The following is a 17657-nucleotide window of genomic DNA, read 5'->3' as shown; positions in this document are numbered from 1 at the left end:
GATCTGATCATAAGTCACAAAGGTAGTCCTTTCAAGTGTTCTTTGGCTACTTCTCTTCTCTGTCTAGATCTTTCTGACTTTCATGTACTCAGAGAATGTAAGGAGAAGATGCAAGACAGCTGACGTTCAGTCACTGTTGTGTGGTTAAGACTGTGCACAGTTCCCATTCTTATGAGTAAGTGAGTGACATCAGTAATTTTATTTTTGGAACACTATGGATCTCTGAGATCACTTTCTGCCTCAGAATATCATGAGAAAATAACATGCAACTCAAAGTGGCCAATGAACTTTCTTTCATTACCTTTCACTTAGCCACAAAAACCGCCTCTTATCTGAAATACCCATCTAGGTAAGTCATAATTTAAACCTGAAAGTGGACTTTCTCTTCAGATGGCTCATTGCTGCTAACATTGATCAACTTTTTGAAGAAGCCATCTTAATGAAGAAAAACAGAATTTTGTATTGCTGCGTGTTGTCAGATACACTACCCACCTCAAAAGGGAGTTGCTAAGTGGGAGGCCCATCATAACCACAAGGAGCTCAGTGCCCAAAGTCATGCGACTGCAGTCCCTCTAGATTCATGGTGCCCAGCAGACCAGGGACAAGCCCAGCTTCTGTGGAGCTTCAAGTGTCTCCAACTCTGGAGCCCTGCTTTGACATATGTCAGAGAGTTATGAGTACAAAATTGTTCAAGTGTAAAATGAGCCTCTCTAGCTTCATGACAAATTCAGCTCTGAGTTAGGCCAATTCAAACCTCACACCTTAGAAAAAAAACTTGATTTACCCTAGCATTTTGTAGTACCAGCACTGAAAATATTCAAGGTACTCTGATGCTTGATATTTCTTAACAGTTTGGGGAACACCGAAATGCTTAAAATACTCTATAGTATAATAAATTTATAGGGGATATGGCAACTCCCTTCAGTTCATGAAAGTTTTTATTTAATTTATTTGGTTTTTCAAGACAGGGCTTATCTATGTAGCTATGGCTGCCCTGGAATTCACTCTATTAAAGCAAGCTGGCCTTGAACTCTGCCTACCTGAGTGCTGGGATTAAAGGCATATGCCACCAGTACCCAGCCATAACAGATTTTTTTAAAAGTTACAATGCAAGCAAAAGAGTGATGTTAACAGAAAGTAGCCAAAGGGAATTAAAGGCAAAACTGGTAATGAAAAATATTTAAAATATGTTTATTTACATAGAATAAGCTAAAGCACCCACATCAGCTGTTGAAGATGAAAACATCTGTGAAATAGAGAGAGCGAGCCAGTTGTGGAACATTGACTTACTTGTTTAGTGACAATACCCATTAAAATAAAGATAAAAGTAATAAAGCAGTATTCATAACAAACATTACTTTAATAAAGCCACTTAAAACCATCACAGTCAGGAGAACCTTCTGAAGGAAGTCCAGAATATTCCATGCAGAGGAAGGGCCAAACACAAAGTCATGAAACAACATTTGTTGTCTTGGCAACTCCAGGAAACTTGTATTAGGGAATGTTGAGCAGATGGGCAGGAGTTGGGGCTGAAAAGCAAGGGATGGAAAAAAAGATTGGTTCACCTAGCAAAGAGAGGTACTGGGGCTCCACTGAGGGCATAAATCCAACGTCTAATGGAGAGATGAGTGTGACAGCTGAGATTGGTGCCTATCCCCAGGTCTTATATTTGAACACTTCGCCATAAGCTAGTGGCACTGTTTGGGAAGCTGTGAAACCTTTGGGAAACATTAGGGAGTCAGTTCTCTCCACCCACCTTTACTTGGTTTGGGGGAAAATGCCTTTACCTGCTGAGCCATCTCACCAGCCTATAAGATAAATTTTAATACAATAAAAATTTCTAATGTAATCTTAACCGTGATATATGATAGCTCAGTTGGTTAATAAAAATTTCAAATATTTTATTTTAAAAATATGAGGAAATGATCAAGACAGAAAACTACATTGGAGATACAGGTGATGATTAATGTTATGTGTTAACTTGACCAAAGTAAGGGACGTCCAAATAGGTAGAACATCACTATGGTCTTGTGTATCTACAAGAGTGTTCATGGAGGTGATTAAATTTTGAATCAGTGCACTAAAGAAGTGTAATCTCACCAGAGTGAGTGGGCATCATTTAAGCCAAGGATGACCCCAGAAGAACACTAAGGTAGAGTATCCTAGTTAACATTACATAGTCTGGAGTCAGCTGAAAAAATGAGTCTCAATTGAGTAATTGTCTTTATCAGATTGGTCTGTGGACATGTCTCTGAGGGGCTATCTTGATCCATAATTGTTTAGGAGGCCCCGCCCATGTGTGCAGTATTATCTTTTGCACAGGTAGTCCTGGACTATCCAAGAAAAGTAGGTGAGCTGAGCCTGTAAACAAGTCCCCAAGCACCCTTCCCCATGGTTTTCTACTTCAAGTTATACTACTTGGATTTCAGCCTTGATTTCTTCAGTGATGGACCCTGACCTGGAAGTGTAAGCCACATATACTTGCCTGTCCAAAATTGCTTTTAGTCAGAACATTTTTATCACAGAAACAGAAAGAAAAGCAGAATGTGGAGGAAGAATGAGTTTGCCCATGTGGCTTGAGGTTATCTGTCTTCTGCCATCTATCATTGTAGCTCTTAGTTCTCAGACCTTCAGATGCCAACCAGGACGTGCATCATCAACCACCCCTACCTCAACCATTTTCAGTTCTCCAGACTTTTGAATTAACACCACAGATTTCCTTGGAGTCCCAGTTATAATTTAGACCTAACTTATCAACCCACATTGACTCTTCTCATTGGAGGATCCAATTCACTCTGACTTTGGGAGACATTTAGGAACTTCATGATGGTTTCTCTTTTTGTTTATTTTGTTTAACTAAACAGGAAGAAAGGGAAGGGGCCGGGGTTTAATCAGAAACTAGAGAAGAGCAGTAACATTAAGAATGACCACCGAGGAGAATGGAAAGGAGATGATCACAAATAAATTCTGTCTCTACATTGTACCAACACAGCTGAGGTTGTGCAGTGTGTCATCTTCATGGTTTTCTTCTGTTATGTCAGTGGCACTGGGTCTATAGATGCAGAATTGCTGACTCCTCCTGGCTTGGGTGCTTGTGGCCTGGGCACAACAGGGCTGTTAGTCTTCATGGGCTACTTTAGAGGATTAATGAAAGAATGGATCCCACGTCAGCCATGGGCTTCACACAGGAGGATGTGAAGGGCACTGAGAACAGTGCAGGACACAGAGTCGAAATGAGAGGTTGATATAGAAGAGTGCAGATGGAGAACAGTTGGGTTTAGTGCTTCAGAGGTTGGACTTGTCTAGCTGATGGCATTTCAGGAATTGGTTCTAAAGGTAAGTCGGTTACTGTCACAAATAGGTGTGAAAACATGGCAGATGGCACAGTTATTTCTTCCTCTCAGTAACAGTCTGATGTGGTTGATGGCAATGATTTGCAACACTATATTTCAAAAGTCCAGTGATAGAGCCTCTGTCATTCTTGGTGGCTGTCAGTGGAAGGAGAAAGAGCAAGGGGGGGGTGTGGTTTCACGGTCTTCCTGAAAGAGGTACACATCCACCCTTCACATCTCAGTGACCATACATCAGTCGCACACCATGCCGAATTACAAAGAAGTCTGGGAAATGTGAAGTTGTGTGTCCTGTGAAATGGGCAGTGGGGATGCTTAGTGGCCATCCATTGTCACTTTGACAGAGCCTAGAATCACCTGGAGATAAGTCTAAGGGTGTGCCTGTCAGTTTATCTTGTTTGCTTGCATTGACTGAGGTGGGAAGAGCCACCCCCAAAGGTGGGACTGTATGTGCCTGAAGCAAGGAGCAGAGCATCAGCATGTAGTCCCTGCTGTCTTCTTCCTGACCGTGGGTGCCATGTGATCACCTGCTTCAAGTTCTGCTGCCTCAGCTCACCCACCGTGGTGGACTAGACCTTGGACAGTAGGCCAGCTTTTATGAGAGTGTTTGCCACAGCAACAAGAAAGGAATCGAGACAGGCAGTGAACGCCCCACTACACTGGAGCCCCAGTGCCAGTTCTTCTAAGTAGAGTTTGTCGTTCTGATTCTGCTACTTTGTATGGTTTTTAAATACACAGATAGAGTTCCAAAAGGTTCACATGAATAGATCAGCTGAAGTACATACTGAATGAGGAGCCAAGCTTCTGATTCTGTTCCCTATGTGTGTCCATTAAAAACCCTACTTAAATTTGCCTCTGACCCAGTTTCCTTTCTTGATGAATGAATTTTCTTTTTTCTTTCATCAGAAATGTATATATGATTTCAAAAATTAAGACAACCTCCATCCTATCACCCCCATTGTGCCAGTGGAAATATTAAATAACAAAGGGCAGGGGCTGAAAACCTGTCTCAGCAGTTAAGAGTACTGGCTGCTCTTCCAGAGGACCCAGGTTCAATTCCAGAACCCACATTTTGGCTCACAACTCTGTACTCTGGTTCCAAGTGATCTGACACCCTCTTCTGTCCTCTGCAGACACTGCACACAAGTGGTGCACAGACATATGTGCCAGCAAAATACCCGTACACGTTCAAGACCAGCCAGCTAAATACCCGTACACATTCGAGGCCAGCCTGGTCTACAGTGTGAGTTCCAGGATAGGCTCCAAAACTACACAGAGAAACCCTGTCTCAAAAACCATAAATAAATAAATAGATAGATAGATATATAAATAGATAAATAAATAAATAAAGTCACAGTGACACCCAGGAGTAGATGTTGGGTCTGCTGACTTGGGGCTGTTACAAACAAGGCAAATGGTTTTTAAGCTACACAAATGGTTTCTGTCAGTTAACAAGACACGGTGTGCTTGTTTACTGTGTATGTGTTTGTCTTTGAGTAAGATGAGGTCCCTCCAGTTTCTGTAATAGCATCTCAGATGCCCCACCACTATGAAAACAGGGCAGGCACAGCATCAGCTGAGACTCTGGGGGTCACTGGCTTGAGGTGATGACCTCATAGTCACTCTTGCACAATGAGCAGCAAAGGCCTCTAGAGCATGGGTGTGGTGGTGTGGGAAGGACCCACACACTAAAGAGGAATTTCTCCACCAGAAGAGGCTTCACTCCAAGAACCATGTGATGACATTCAAAGCTGTTAACTTGAATGATTGACCATCTTCCTTTCTGAAGTTATATGGAAATTCATCAAAATCTCAACTCTTGGTGGGGAAAGGCTGTTTGAAGAAACATGGTGAATTATTACAAAGTACTAGGGGTGCCTCAGAATGCCTCCTCCTCTGATATCAAGAAGGCTTTCCACCAGTTGGCTCTGCAAATACACCCAGACAAGAATCCAGGAGATAAGGAAGCAGCAGAGGAGAGATTCAAACAAGTATCTGAAGCCTATCAGGTCTTATCTGATGCCAAGAAGCGAAAGGACTATGACAGGTCCAGATGGAGCCATACCAGAGGAGAAATCAGGGGTGATGGCCATACCAGAGGAGAAATCAGGGGTGATGGCCATACCAGAGGAGAAATCAGAGGTAATGGGCATACCAGAGGAGAAATCAGAGGTGATGGCCATACCAAAGGAGAAATCAGGGATGATGGCCATTTCAAAGTAGAACTCAGAGGTGATGCCAGAGACAAAACCCATTTTGAGGAAGAACTGTGCTTTCGGAGGCCACACCACACCTTCCAGAAGGTCACTGAAGATGAAGACCTCTTTTCAGGAGACTGTTGGTTCACTGGTCCCATGGCTCGGTCCAGAAGAGCCTCTTCCCCCTTCTTTAGTGTCACCCCCATCATGGACACAGGATTTTCTACTTTCGTGTCCCTAGGATCAAAATTGAGTCCTTGTGCCTCTGAGACATATGTACCATATGTAAGCCATGGAATGGGAAAGTTCAGACTGGTCACCACTTGTACCCGGATAGTGAATGGTAAGAGAGTTGTCACAAAGAAAGTTGTAGAGAACATGAGAGGACCAATGAAAATAGAGAATGAACGCCTGTTTCATCGGAATCCTTCACGTGATTGGTAAGGAACTGCCATTTTATTCTTTACCAGGAGCTGCAAATGAGATATGTGTGTCTTGATGCCCATCAAAGATGGTTGGGATCTGAGGGTTGAGTGGCAGAGACAGAGGCTGGCCTAGCCCAAAGCTCTCCTCGCTGGAGAGGGGAGTCATGGGCCAGATGTTAATACAGAAGACCAGTGAGGAACAGTGCTGACCTTCCAGCCTGTGTTCTCACTCAGTAAGGGGATGGGGGACAGACAGAGCACATGAAAGGCAGAATCCCAGTGCCCTTCCATGGATGTCCCACTTGCTGCTTACCAACCAGTGCCTCCTTCTTGGTGACTCTTCCTTTTCTTTCCCTAGCCTGTTTTTCTATGTCTCTCTTTCTCTATTCCCATCTCACCTCTCTCCACATGCATTTCCTATGGTTCATATCATGATCAAGTCTGATTCAATGGGTTATCTACACGTAGATTAATGCTGACAGAGAGAGAGAGTGAAAGGTCTACAGGTTAAGGAGATATGTATGTATGTGTATGTATGTATGTTTGTATGTATGTATGTATTGGCTGCTCAGTAGATGTCTTCAGTTGTTATCTCTGAATTTTCCAGCAGTGCAGTCTAGTAGCTGCTTCCCCATCTTACAGATGGAAATGAGGCTTGAAGAGATAGAGTAGCATGCCCCAGCCCTGCCCAGTCCTCAGTGATGTAGTAACTACTCTGTCCCCTTGGTTTATAGATCTAGAGCCTCAGCTATTGGAAATTCAGACCTATCCTCTCCACACCTTGCTTGAATGTATCAGAACTTGCTAGAACGTCCTAAGTAGACAAATATTTTAACAGTCTGGCACAACAGGGATTTGGAGTTTGCTTATACATGAAGACAGGAACACTGTAGCACAGTGAAGCTAGAAAATGCTTGTCCATTAACACAGAAACCCCAGGGGGTGAATTATATCTTTGTTCTCACTTTAATTGTGATGTATTTACAAATCTCGGTGGTTTGTTTGTTCTGCTGAGCCAGAGTCTGTTGGTTGCATTTCACCCCTCCAGTCTATATTAATAAACTGCTGGGATCCGGGTGAGTTCCTCCTTAGAAAAGCTACTGATGAAGTCTACAGTTTCCAGTCAGTGCTGGTTAGCAAAAATTGGGTTTCATTTGCAATTATAATCTATTATGGAAGTTAAATAACAAATTATTAGCTCTTTTAATCAAGGGACTTTCCCATGGGTGAGATTTTGATGAGGCAAATGTTTTATGCAGCTCTTGAAAATTTTAATCTTGGTGAATTTTCTCCCCTAGTGGGAATACACTTACATCCTTCTGGCAAGAATGCAGAAAGGAAGCAAAGGGTTGACTTGGACTCAGAAGGCACTGGTTTCTTTTAGTGCCCATCATTTGCTAAGGGAGGAGAAACATCCCACTGTTTGGAATGGGATGTGTATTTAACTCAGTGCAGCTGGGGGTCCAAGGTTGCTAACATGTGCACTCTTCAGAAAAGGGCATGCCAGCAGGGTGTCTTGCTGCCAAATGCATTGAAAGGGGGACATGGCTCAACCGAATAGAATCTCTAGTTGCTAAGTGATTGCCTGTGCTTGGCTGCCCCTGGGTTGTGGTAATAGGATTTAGATTGCTGCTTGCCTGACCATATGCTCCCAGTCACCTAGTACCGTGTTCTGCTCTCCTGGGTCTGAGCTGCTAGAGTCAGGCTTAAGGGAAAGCTGTGTGTGTAGATGACAATACATTTCAACACTTGCACAGTGAGTGTCTCCAGATGGATCCTTCTGCCCACTTCTCTGAGGTGAATGACAGTGTGCCTGAGGGACAAAGGGAAATCATCAAATTGGAACATAAAACATGATTTTCCATTTTGTTTCAAGTAAAATCCAAATCTCAGCATTTTCATAGACACACTTGGCAGAAATGCTGAGCTGCAGAGGGCTGCTTGGCCAGTGCTGATTTCTTCTTTCCATAACTCGCTTTCAGTTAGTGAAGGCAGTTTGCCTGCGCAGAAATGCAAACAGGGTCTGAAAGCAGAGGTGCCTGCTTGGAGCACAGAGGTCATGTCTGAGCAGGCGGCTGCTGAGGGAAGATGGAGCGGGCAGGGCTCCACTCCTTCGGCATTCCAAGTCTGAGTTCATCTCACCCAGAGTGGAGGCTGAGCTCTGAGGCCACCAAATCTTAGAATGCTGTGGTCACAGAGTGCCCTCTGCTCTGCTCCTGGAGTTTCAACAACTCCTTAAGCAAGGTCACCTCAAAATAGTTAACAGGCAACTCAAACTCTTACAGGTATTATTGATGGGCAGTCTTGATCACTAACAGTGGGGGGAAAGGGGGGAGGGAGGGAAGGAGGTAGGGAGATTAGGCTATCAGCTTTAGTACTGGTCACTTCCCATGTTTGTGATTAATTTCCAACTGCCCTTGAAGCAGTTGCTTGTTTGTGTGCGGTAGTTGTCGCTCCTGAATCAGCACGAGATGTTTCAGTAGCCCAAAACTGTTTCCCGAAGTCAGCAACACTGTGAGGCAGCTAGAAGCAATTCCTTGTTCTGCTGTTTCATGATGGGTGGCTGACATGTAAACCGAGCTACTGCGGCTGGAGAGCAGTGGAAGTGAGAATGGCGAGGAGGTGTGTCTCTCGTAGCTCAAGGAGTGCAGGCTGGAAGGCCTCATGGAATCCTGTTGGAAGCCCTGTGTTCCCCCATCTCCCAGGGGGAGACAGGAGCAAGGGCCGCAGAGTGGGAACTTCTCTAGCCCCTTTGACCTGGTGCCGTTTCTCTACACTCTTGGAGTTCAACACATTTTCTCCACAGCCTGGCAAAGTCCATGAGAGTGGGGAGCAATGGCTTCCTTGGGGGATGGAGTAAACAGGGTCACAGTTTTATGTCATCACTGAAATGTTTCATCTCATCAGCCGAGATTGGTCCAGGATTGTTCAGGCAGCACTCTTTTTTGAACAAAGAGTTTTGAACAAACTCTTAAGCACAGCTGACCCAAGTCTCCTAAAGTTAGGACTCTGCCATAAGAGACATACAAGCAATTTCTTCCCTAAACAATAACAAAAGCATGGTCACAGCTAGCATTCTCCGAGTTTCTTTTCCATAAATTCCATTCTGACCATTTTCATCTCTTTTGTTAGAAGCCCATTTTAATTTCCTCCCTTGTAGTCCAAAGTACCTAAAGGACCCAAGGGATGGACTCTCAAGTGCAAGGGGACAGGGGTTGGGCAGCTGGCAGGGTCCTAACCTTCACAGCCTTGTTCTTGATCTGTTGAGAGGAGGTGCTGTAGGGAGCCTTGGTGTGTAAAGTTGGTGGTTTTCAGGTTGAGGGGGAACCAGAGGAGAGTCTCTCCCAAAGGGGGAGCATGCTTATTGTTGCCCACAACTATAATTAGCAAGATTTCCAGAAAGCTTTGAATCTAGACTCAGGCCATCTAGATAACACACATTTAATTGTGACATTGAGCAGAGGGGACTGGGATTGGGGTAGCGTGCTGGTCCCCATGCTGATGCCCTTAAAGCCCTGGTTTCCTTCAGAGGGGAGATGAGGAGACAGAAGGAAAGGAGACAAAGGCTGTGGACAGACAAGCTTTCAAATCCCATGCCTCTCTTCCCTAATTCTTTTTGTGTCAAGCCAGTAAACTTCTTGCTCAACCCTTGCTTTCCTGTAAATTAAGGATGATAATCTCTGCCTGTTGTAATGTATAGACTGGTTTGGGAACTTTAGCATATAGAGAATTTTAGCAAATTTTAATATAGTTCATGGGTGGAACATGTCCTTATCCCTTTCAGAAGGAACTTCTCTGATCCCTGAGGTAGATACATACTATTTTAAACTTGCCCGTGGGTTTTTTAAGATTTGTGATAGGATCTTGAAAACAAGATCAGCTATAGATTGTGTTTAATCTCAACCCAGAAGATGTTTTGAAGTAGAAGATGGAAGATATGATGAAGATTCCATTTGACACTCTTACGGTAGGTTTTAGCTGGAGAGGAGTGCTGTAACCCCCATGTTCACCCTTCCCTTGATCTTCATGACCAAGAGCTTCTGGCTCACACACTGGCTTTCCTCTGTTTCCATTCTAGGAAATTGATGGAAAATCCCTGCTCTTGATGACGAGAAATGACGTGTTGACAGGGCTGCAGTTGAAACTGGGGCCTGCTCTGAAAATCTATGAGTATCATGTAAAACCTCTTCAGACCAAGCATTTAAAGAACAGCTCTTCCTAGTAAAGTGAAATCGAGGTCTCAGTCCTCAGAACAGAATTCACAGTGATGTAATTAATTTCATGTTGTGAGACTTCACAAACAGAATACATACATGCGTGTACGTAAAGAATTTCGATCCTACAAGGTGTTATCCTATTGGATAGGCAATCCATTGGCTGGCCTGACTCACCCTGGAGGAGTAAAGACAGAATGTACACACAATGGTTATCCTTGTCACACCAGCTTGTCATTGACTCTTAGGTACCCCTCCCCTCAGGGGCTTTGAAATCACAGAATTTTCCTCGTTTCAACATATATTGTTTTCCATCAACTCCTTAAAAAAAAAAAAAGAGGATGGATGTGGAATGAGTGGCCTGGGTTATAGACTTAGAAATGAGTACACACAGAACTCAGCGGGGAGGGAGACGAGTGAGAGAGTGCTGTCTCCCGTAAATTGCTCTGCTCCTAGATGTATGCTCCATGGATGGAATTGTCAACACCCTTTTTTCTAGAGGGTTCTCCACTTGACCTTCTTAAGGTTTCACAGGGATGTGCTGTGCTGTGTATGAATCAAACATGCACCAGGCTCCCTTCAGGAACAGAACTCTCTGAGAAGAGAAACTTGCTTTGCACTGGAGACATCCTTGTAATCAACTCACTGTCACAGGGGAGAGAATATTTCCTGCTTATGTTGGTTCCTTGTTGCTGAAGAAAGCATTTAGGGGCTTTGGGGATTTTGTTTGTTTGTTTTTGTTTTTTACTTTATGGTTTGTATTTATAATTCTTTCTGAAGCAATTTGTCAAGAGTTAATAGATCCCAAAGCTTTGTTAATAGCACAGAATATTTTTATATATGCATATATATTCCTCCAGGATTCTGTAATATTTTTTTAATTGTCCTATGCTGTGTTTGGTCCCTGGTTTGAGTATTTGTCTTTCAGAATTTGAAAAAGTGGACTTCTCTGTTCAAAGAGACATTTACTGAGCAATGTTTGTCCATGCCTTGGTGAGTTGGTGCTTTGTGGTCGCAATAAAACACTGTTTGTGTTCACCAAGTATGTCTTTGGTTTCTTCTCATTTGGTCCGTTCCTTGAGGATTAAAGATTAACACCATATCCTTGAAAACACAGAAAGTTAAGCTTAAAAAGAAACTTTAGAGTGAATGAGATGGCTTAGTACATAAAGGTTCTTGCCACCAAATCTAAGGACTTGAGTTCAAGCCTTGGGTAAACACGTGTGCATGAGTGCACACACTCACAAATAATAAAGTTAAATTTTTAATAAAATTAAACTATGTAGACGTATATATAAATGGAACCTCATATAAGCTAAACCACCATGGCAGGTCTCATTCCTTCTCGTAGTCCACCCAGCAATCAATTTTCGGTGGTATTTTAACCAAGGATTTTTTACTGCCTATCAGAATCATGATTTGATACAAACTTAGCAGGGCGTCCATGGGTCTCTGAGTTTGCCTCTCCTCCCTGTTTTAAAGACTACCCCATTGCTCTATGGGGACCATTTCTCTAAAGAACATAAAATCTAATTCTATTTATTTTTAATTTTTATATTTTATGTGTATCGGTGTTTTGTCTACCTGTATGCATGGGTAGTGTGTGTATCCCTGGTTCCCACAGAAGCCAAAAGAGAAGATCAGATCACCTGGAAATGGAGTTACAGATTATTGTGAGCTGCCATGTGGGTGCTGGGGATCAGACCCCAGTATGCTGGAAGAGCAGCCTGTGATCTTAACTGATAAGCCATCTCTCCAGCACTAAGAACATAAAATCTAAAGATGAGAGTGAAAAGACCTAGAAAATTGAATAGTTCAGAATTCAAAGGTGCATCCCAGGCTGGTGATATATCTCAGTTGGTAGAGTGCCTGCCTGCTGCTACACATTGGTCCTCAAATTTGATTCCCAGCACCACGTACTCTGGGCATGGTAGAACATACTTGTAATCCTAGCACGTGGAAGGTGGATACAGGTGGATCAGGAGTTCAAGCCAGCCTGAGCTACATAGGAAGCTTGAGATTAGTCTGGGTTGTAGGACACCCTATCTCAAATAAACAAAAATTGCATTTTAGATAACTTCAGTTAAGGAGTTTATGGGGTGTCTAGAACTTCAATGTTTTGCTTTACACTATCAACAAGAAAAGTGACTACAAAGGGATAATTTCTAGTCCCAGCCTCCCACCTAGGGTGCAGGCACAATAGGCAGAACACAGTTAGGCACTGGCAAAATGGCGAGGCAGTTAAGACAAGGCCTGTGGAGACCTTGATGAGAGGTAGGAGATGATGGAAGGGAGAACTTGAGTGAAACTTCATCTCCAAAACCTCTGCATTAACTGGAAATGGCTCCCTTGGGAGTGATGGGGACTGCCCACCTCACCCTCATTACTGTTAGCATAACAAGATGCGAGTTTACTTAGTCCCCATCTAGACGTCCAGAGAAGGAGAAGCATCGGCAAGGCTAGGTACAAAGCTCCTTCCATCTCTTTGCTCCATCATTGTACAGCACAAAATTGTTGTCTTGGACGTTGCCATCAACACATGAATTCCAAACAGCAGAGGGCAGGAGGAAACAAAGGAGTAGAACTTCATTCTTTTAGGAAAGTGGTTCTCAACCTTCTAATGCTGTGACCCTTTAATATAGTTCCTCGTGTTCTGGTGACCCCAACTATAAAATTATTTCACTGCTACTTCATAATGGTAATGTTGCTACTGTTATGAATCCTAATGTCAATATCTGATATGCACAGACTGAGGACCTCTGTTTTAGGACATTTCTTATGCTTTATCTATCTTGCTGACCAGAACCTAGTCTCATTGCCATTCATTAGCTGCAAAGGACTCTTGAAATATTCTTCTCATGTGAACCTGTGAACCTAGCTACGAGCCCATGCCTCATCACTCTGTAATAAAACTGAAATAGGTTCGCCCTAACCCAGCTTATATGAGCAATAAAATCTGCCCCCAGGTGGTCTCTGTATAATGAACTACACCCTAACTCTAATTATGGGCAGATTGTAACCTATACCAAAGAAAAACATAGTAACCAAGCAACTGAGCCTCAGCCAATCCCAAACTGAAGGTCAAATCCATGACAAAGCATTATACCTAACTGGAGCAACTGAGTAATCTCCATATGTGATTTCATTTCCTATGAAAATGGCTCCTCGTCTCAAGAAGGCATCCTACAGCATCCTCGGGCTACATCAGTGCCCACTTCTAGAACCTGCTTCTTGCTCAAGCTTTCTTAAATATCAGGGTTTGTTTTCCTTGTAATGCCTATGAGAAATTGGGGTATTTGGGAACAGCTTTTAGTGACTACCAGTGGGTCAGTAAACACTCAGATCAGATGATACAATGTATGGCTTTTTAACTAGGTCTTTCTCCAGGTTGAACTTGGCATATCCTAACTCAGCCTCAGCATAGAATTTCTCTGTGTGTGCTGAGGACAGAGAGATTGTTGAAAAGCAAATGAAAAAAATATGAAAAGCATCCCTCAGCTGATAACACCTTTCACACAAAATCGGTCAGTTCAAGCTTGCTTGCTGTTCTCAGACACTGAAGGAAGAGCCTACAACAGGCAGGATCACTGATTCTGTAGCAGTAGCTGAAGGTGTTCTGTCCCACTCCATCAGCAACAATCGCTATTACTGAATAGGCCATCAGGTTAGCTGATGTTCCACAGCTGGGAGCGTTTGTTCCTCACACTGCATTTCCGTGAGTGTGGCCTTGGTCTACAACTGGTCACAAATGCACTTGCCATATGGGAACACATACCATGAATGCAGTGGGAAAGTTCTTGCCTGGATGCCAATATATTTTATGATAAAAAACATATGTGAGATCTGATGGTTATTAATTTTAACTGCACAGGCAGAGAGGATACCAGAATCAGGGAGATTCAAGGAAGTCCCTGCTGTTCTGCTCCCTACCCCCCTCCACACACACATACCACATTTGAAGGTTGAATTCATGCCCTACAAATTAGATGTAATGGGCTGATTTAAAGTCTAGGCCACTGTTCAGTGTGGTCTACACGGACACATGCTTTCTTTACTTTAGCCACAGCGGGTGTGGGTGGTGTGTGGGGGTGGGTGGGGGTGTGTAAACGATATTGGGACATTTCCAATGGGGCTAGAATTTCCAATGTGTTAATGCCTTCCATTTTAGCTCAACACATTTGCAGTAACTGTCTGGATTCCAAAGGCATTTGAGTTTTAGACTAACTCTGCCCTACACTATTTTAATAACACAAAAAACACAGAGCCTTTGTTGATTAAGTTAATTCAGGAGTTAGAGATTGCAAGCCAGTTTAATTGAAAAGAAACAAGCTGGCATATTGCACCAGAGCATGCAGCAGGCATGAGCATTATTTTAAAAGAAATTTTAATTAAAATATAATTACATAATTTCCCTTTCCCTTTCTTCCTTCCCACCTCTCATGAGAATCATTTTGGTAGTAGATGGTTAATCGACGTGGATGTAGAAAAAAAGAGGTCAGTTGGCACAGTCTTCATTTAATTTTAACAAACACCCTGTGTGAATATAGATTGTGTTTTTGTTCTTGGAGTCTAGTATATGTTGTCAGGAACGCAAATCATCTTTTGACTACATTAGTGAAATTTATCTTTGGGGGAATTTAATTTGCACAAGTCTGATAAACCACAGTTGCCTAACCACTCCCAGATTTGGAAGCCAAAGGAGAAATGTATTTACTGGTGGTGATTCACAGTCCCTGCAAATGGGATCTGCAGGGGTCAAACCTGGGCCCAGAGCCACAAAGTGCTTTTCTGTAATGATTTGGGGGGGTGAAGTTAAATGTTCAAAGGTCTGACTGCTTCAGGAACGAAATGTCTCTTAAGAAAAATGTGTTCATTCTGCTTCTAAACGGGGAAGAGAAACCCCAGGAAGATGAGGATGTACATTGTGCACACTAACGACAGCTTGTTAGCTCAGTGCTGGAGTGCCATAGGCAATTAAATAACCTGGGTACCATTTCTGGCCAATTGTGGCAGTGTGATATTGAAAGATACTAAAATCCAAGTCCATTTGATGATCCTGCCAATTTGCCTCTTAGAATCATATAGAGGATCCCAGGAGGACCTGACCAACTTGGCCCCAGTTTCCGGCCAATCGGCTGGAAGGCTCCCCTTTTCCAAGACTGCAGGCAGACCCTGCAGTCTCCACACCCTGCCCCCACACCCATCTGCCAGAGACCCCAGCCACTTCCTGAGAATCAGAGACCAGACCCCAGCCTCCATCCTGCTCTGGAACTCCCATCTGGACCAGAGAACAGAGGAACTCACATCTGGACAAGAGGAGATCCCATCTGGACAAAATAAGGAGACCTCAGGGACTTCCCGAGACTCAGAGTCCAGCCCCCCAACTCCTATCCGGCCAGCACTCTCATCTGGACCAGTGCTCCCATCTGGCCCAGGAGCTTCCATCTGGACCAGTGCTCCCATCTGGCCCAGGAGCTTCCATCTGGACCAGTGCTCCCATCTGGCCCAGGAGCTTCCATCTGGACCAGAGAGAGGCTCCCTAAATCTGTCAGCTCTGTCTGGACCAAGTACACTGATAAGACCAAGAATGAACCCAAGAGGAGAAGGGCAGACATTAAGGCAGAAGTACATACAACAAAATAAAGAGCAATACAGCATCACCAGAATCTAGCCCTTCTCTAACAGCTAGACCTGAACATCATGGAATGGAAGAAGAAGAAGAAAACAACCTTGTAAGTGACATCATGAAGAGGCTAGAGCCTTATATAGAAGAAATCAAAAATAAAGTAGAGGAACAGACAAACAAAAATTGGGAAGAACGCTATTAAAAACTAGAGGAAAGGACAACTAAAGCAGAAGAAAACAATAAGTCCTTGAAAGAAAATCATGAAAAAGCAAGGGAGACAGTCCAAGAACTGAAGAGGGAAATAGAAAAAATGAAGAAGACACTAGAAGGAGGAATGCTGGAAATAGAAAATCTGAGTCAACAAACAGGAACTTCAGAGGCAAGTATAACCAACAGAATGCAAGAGATGGAAGAGAGGATCTCTGGTGTGGAAGATATGGTAGAAGAAATAGATTCATCAGTCAAAGAAAACACTAAAACCAACAGTCATGACCCAAAATGTCCAAGAAATTTGGGACACCATGACAAGACCAAACCTACAAATAATAGGAATAGAGGAAGGAGAAGAATACCAACTCAAAGGCACAGAAAATATATTTAACAAGATCATAGAAGAAAACTTTCCCAACTTAAAGAAAGAAATGCCTATAAGGATACAAGAAGCCTATAGAACACCAAACAGAACCCCCAAAAAAGTCCCCTTGCCACATAATAATTAAACAACTAAACGTACAGAATAAAGAAAGAATATTAAGGGCAGCAAAGGAAAAAGGCCAAGTGACTTATAAAGGCAAACCCATCAGAATAACACCCGATTTCTCAATGGAGACTTTGAAAGCCAGAAGGACCTGGACAGATATAATGAAAACACTATGAGACCATGGATGCCAGCCTAGACTAATATAACCAACAAAACTTTCAATCATAATAGATGGAGTGAACAAGACCTTCCAAGACAAAACCAGATTTAAACAATACTTATCCACAAACCCAGCACTACAGAAAGCACTAGAAGGAAAATTCCAACCTAAGGAAGGCAGATACACCCATGAAAACACAGGCAATAGATAACACCACAGCAGTAAACCCCAAAGAAGAGAAGTACACACACACACTACCACCAAAAAATAAAAATAACAACAGGAACGAACAATCACTGGTCATTAATATCCCTTAATATCAATGGACTTAATTCACCTATAAAAAGACACAGACTAACAGAATGGATATGAAAACAGGACCCATCTTTCTGCTGCATACAAGAAACACACCTCAAATTCAAAGACCGACACCTCCTAAGAATAAAAGGCTGGGAAAAGACTTTCCAGTCAAATGGTCTTAAGAACAAGCTGGTGTAGCCATCCTAATATCCAGCAAAATAGACTTCAAACTAAAATCAATCAAAAGAGATGATGAAGGACATTACATACTCATCACAGGAAAGATCCACCAAGATGAAGTCTCAATTCTGAAAATGTATGCCCCAAACACAAGGGCACCCATATATGTAAAAGAAACATTACTAAAGCTTAAATCACATATAAAAGCCCACACATTAATAGTGGGAGACTTCAACACCCCACTTTCACCTCTGGACAGATTGGCCAAATTGAAACTTAACAGAGACATATAATGGACTTAACTGATATTATGGCTCAAATGGACTTAATCAACATCTACAGAACATTCCATCTAAACATAAAAGAATATACCTTCTTCTCAGCACCCCAAGGAACCTTCTCTAAAATAGACCACATACTTGGCCACAAAGCAAATCTCAACAGATACAAAACAATTCGAATAACCTCCTTTGTTCTATCAGACCACCATGGTTTAAAGTTAGA

The 17657-nt window shown here is 42.8% G+C and overlaps 1 protein-coding gene across 3 annotated transcripts in view; it reads left to right on the top strand.

Moving 5' to 3' along the window:
* Samd13 (sterile alpha motif domain containing 13) overlaps positions 1 to 11196 on the top strand; it is a 40014-nt gene extending 28818 nt beyond the window's left edge. For all 3 annotated transcript variants that reach the window (XM_036190809.1, XM_036190811.1, XM_036190808.1), the window contains exon 3: positions 10052 to 11196. In XM_036190809.1, coding sequence (XP_036046702.1) covers positions 10052 to 10195 — 144 coding nt within the window. In that variant the 3' untranslated portion in view covers positions 10196 to 11196. The remainder of the gene's footprint in view (positions 1 to 10051) is intronic.
* Positions 11197 to 17657: the final 6461 nt, after the last annotated feature.

Source organism: Onychomys torridus, chromosome 6, assembly GCF_903995425.1.
Source record: "Onychomys torridus chromosome 6, mOncTor1.1, whole genome shotgun sequence".
Taxonomy (NCBI): Eukaryota; Metazoa; Chordata; class Mammalia; order Rodentia; family Cricetidae; genus Onychomys; species Onychomys torridus.
The sequence above is the reverse complement of the archived record's forward strand: the minus strand, read 5'-3'. Positions and strand labels throughout refer to the sequence as shown.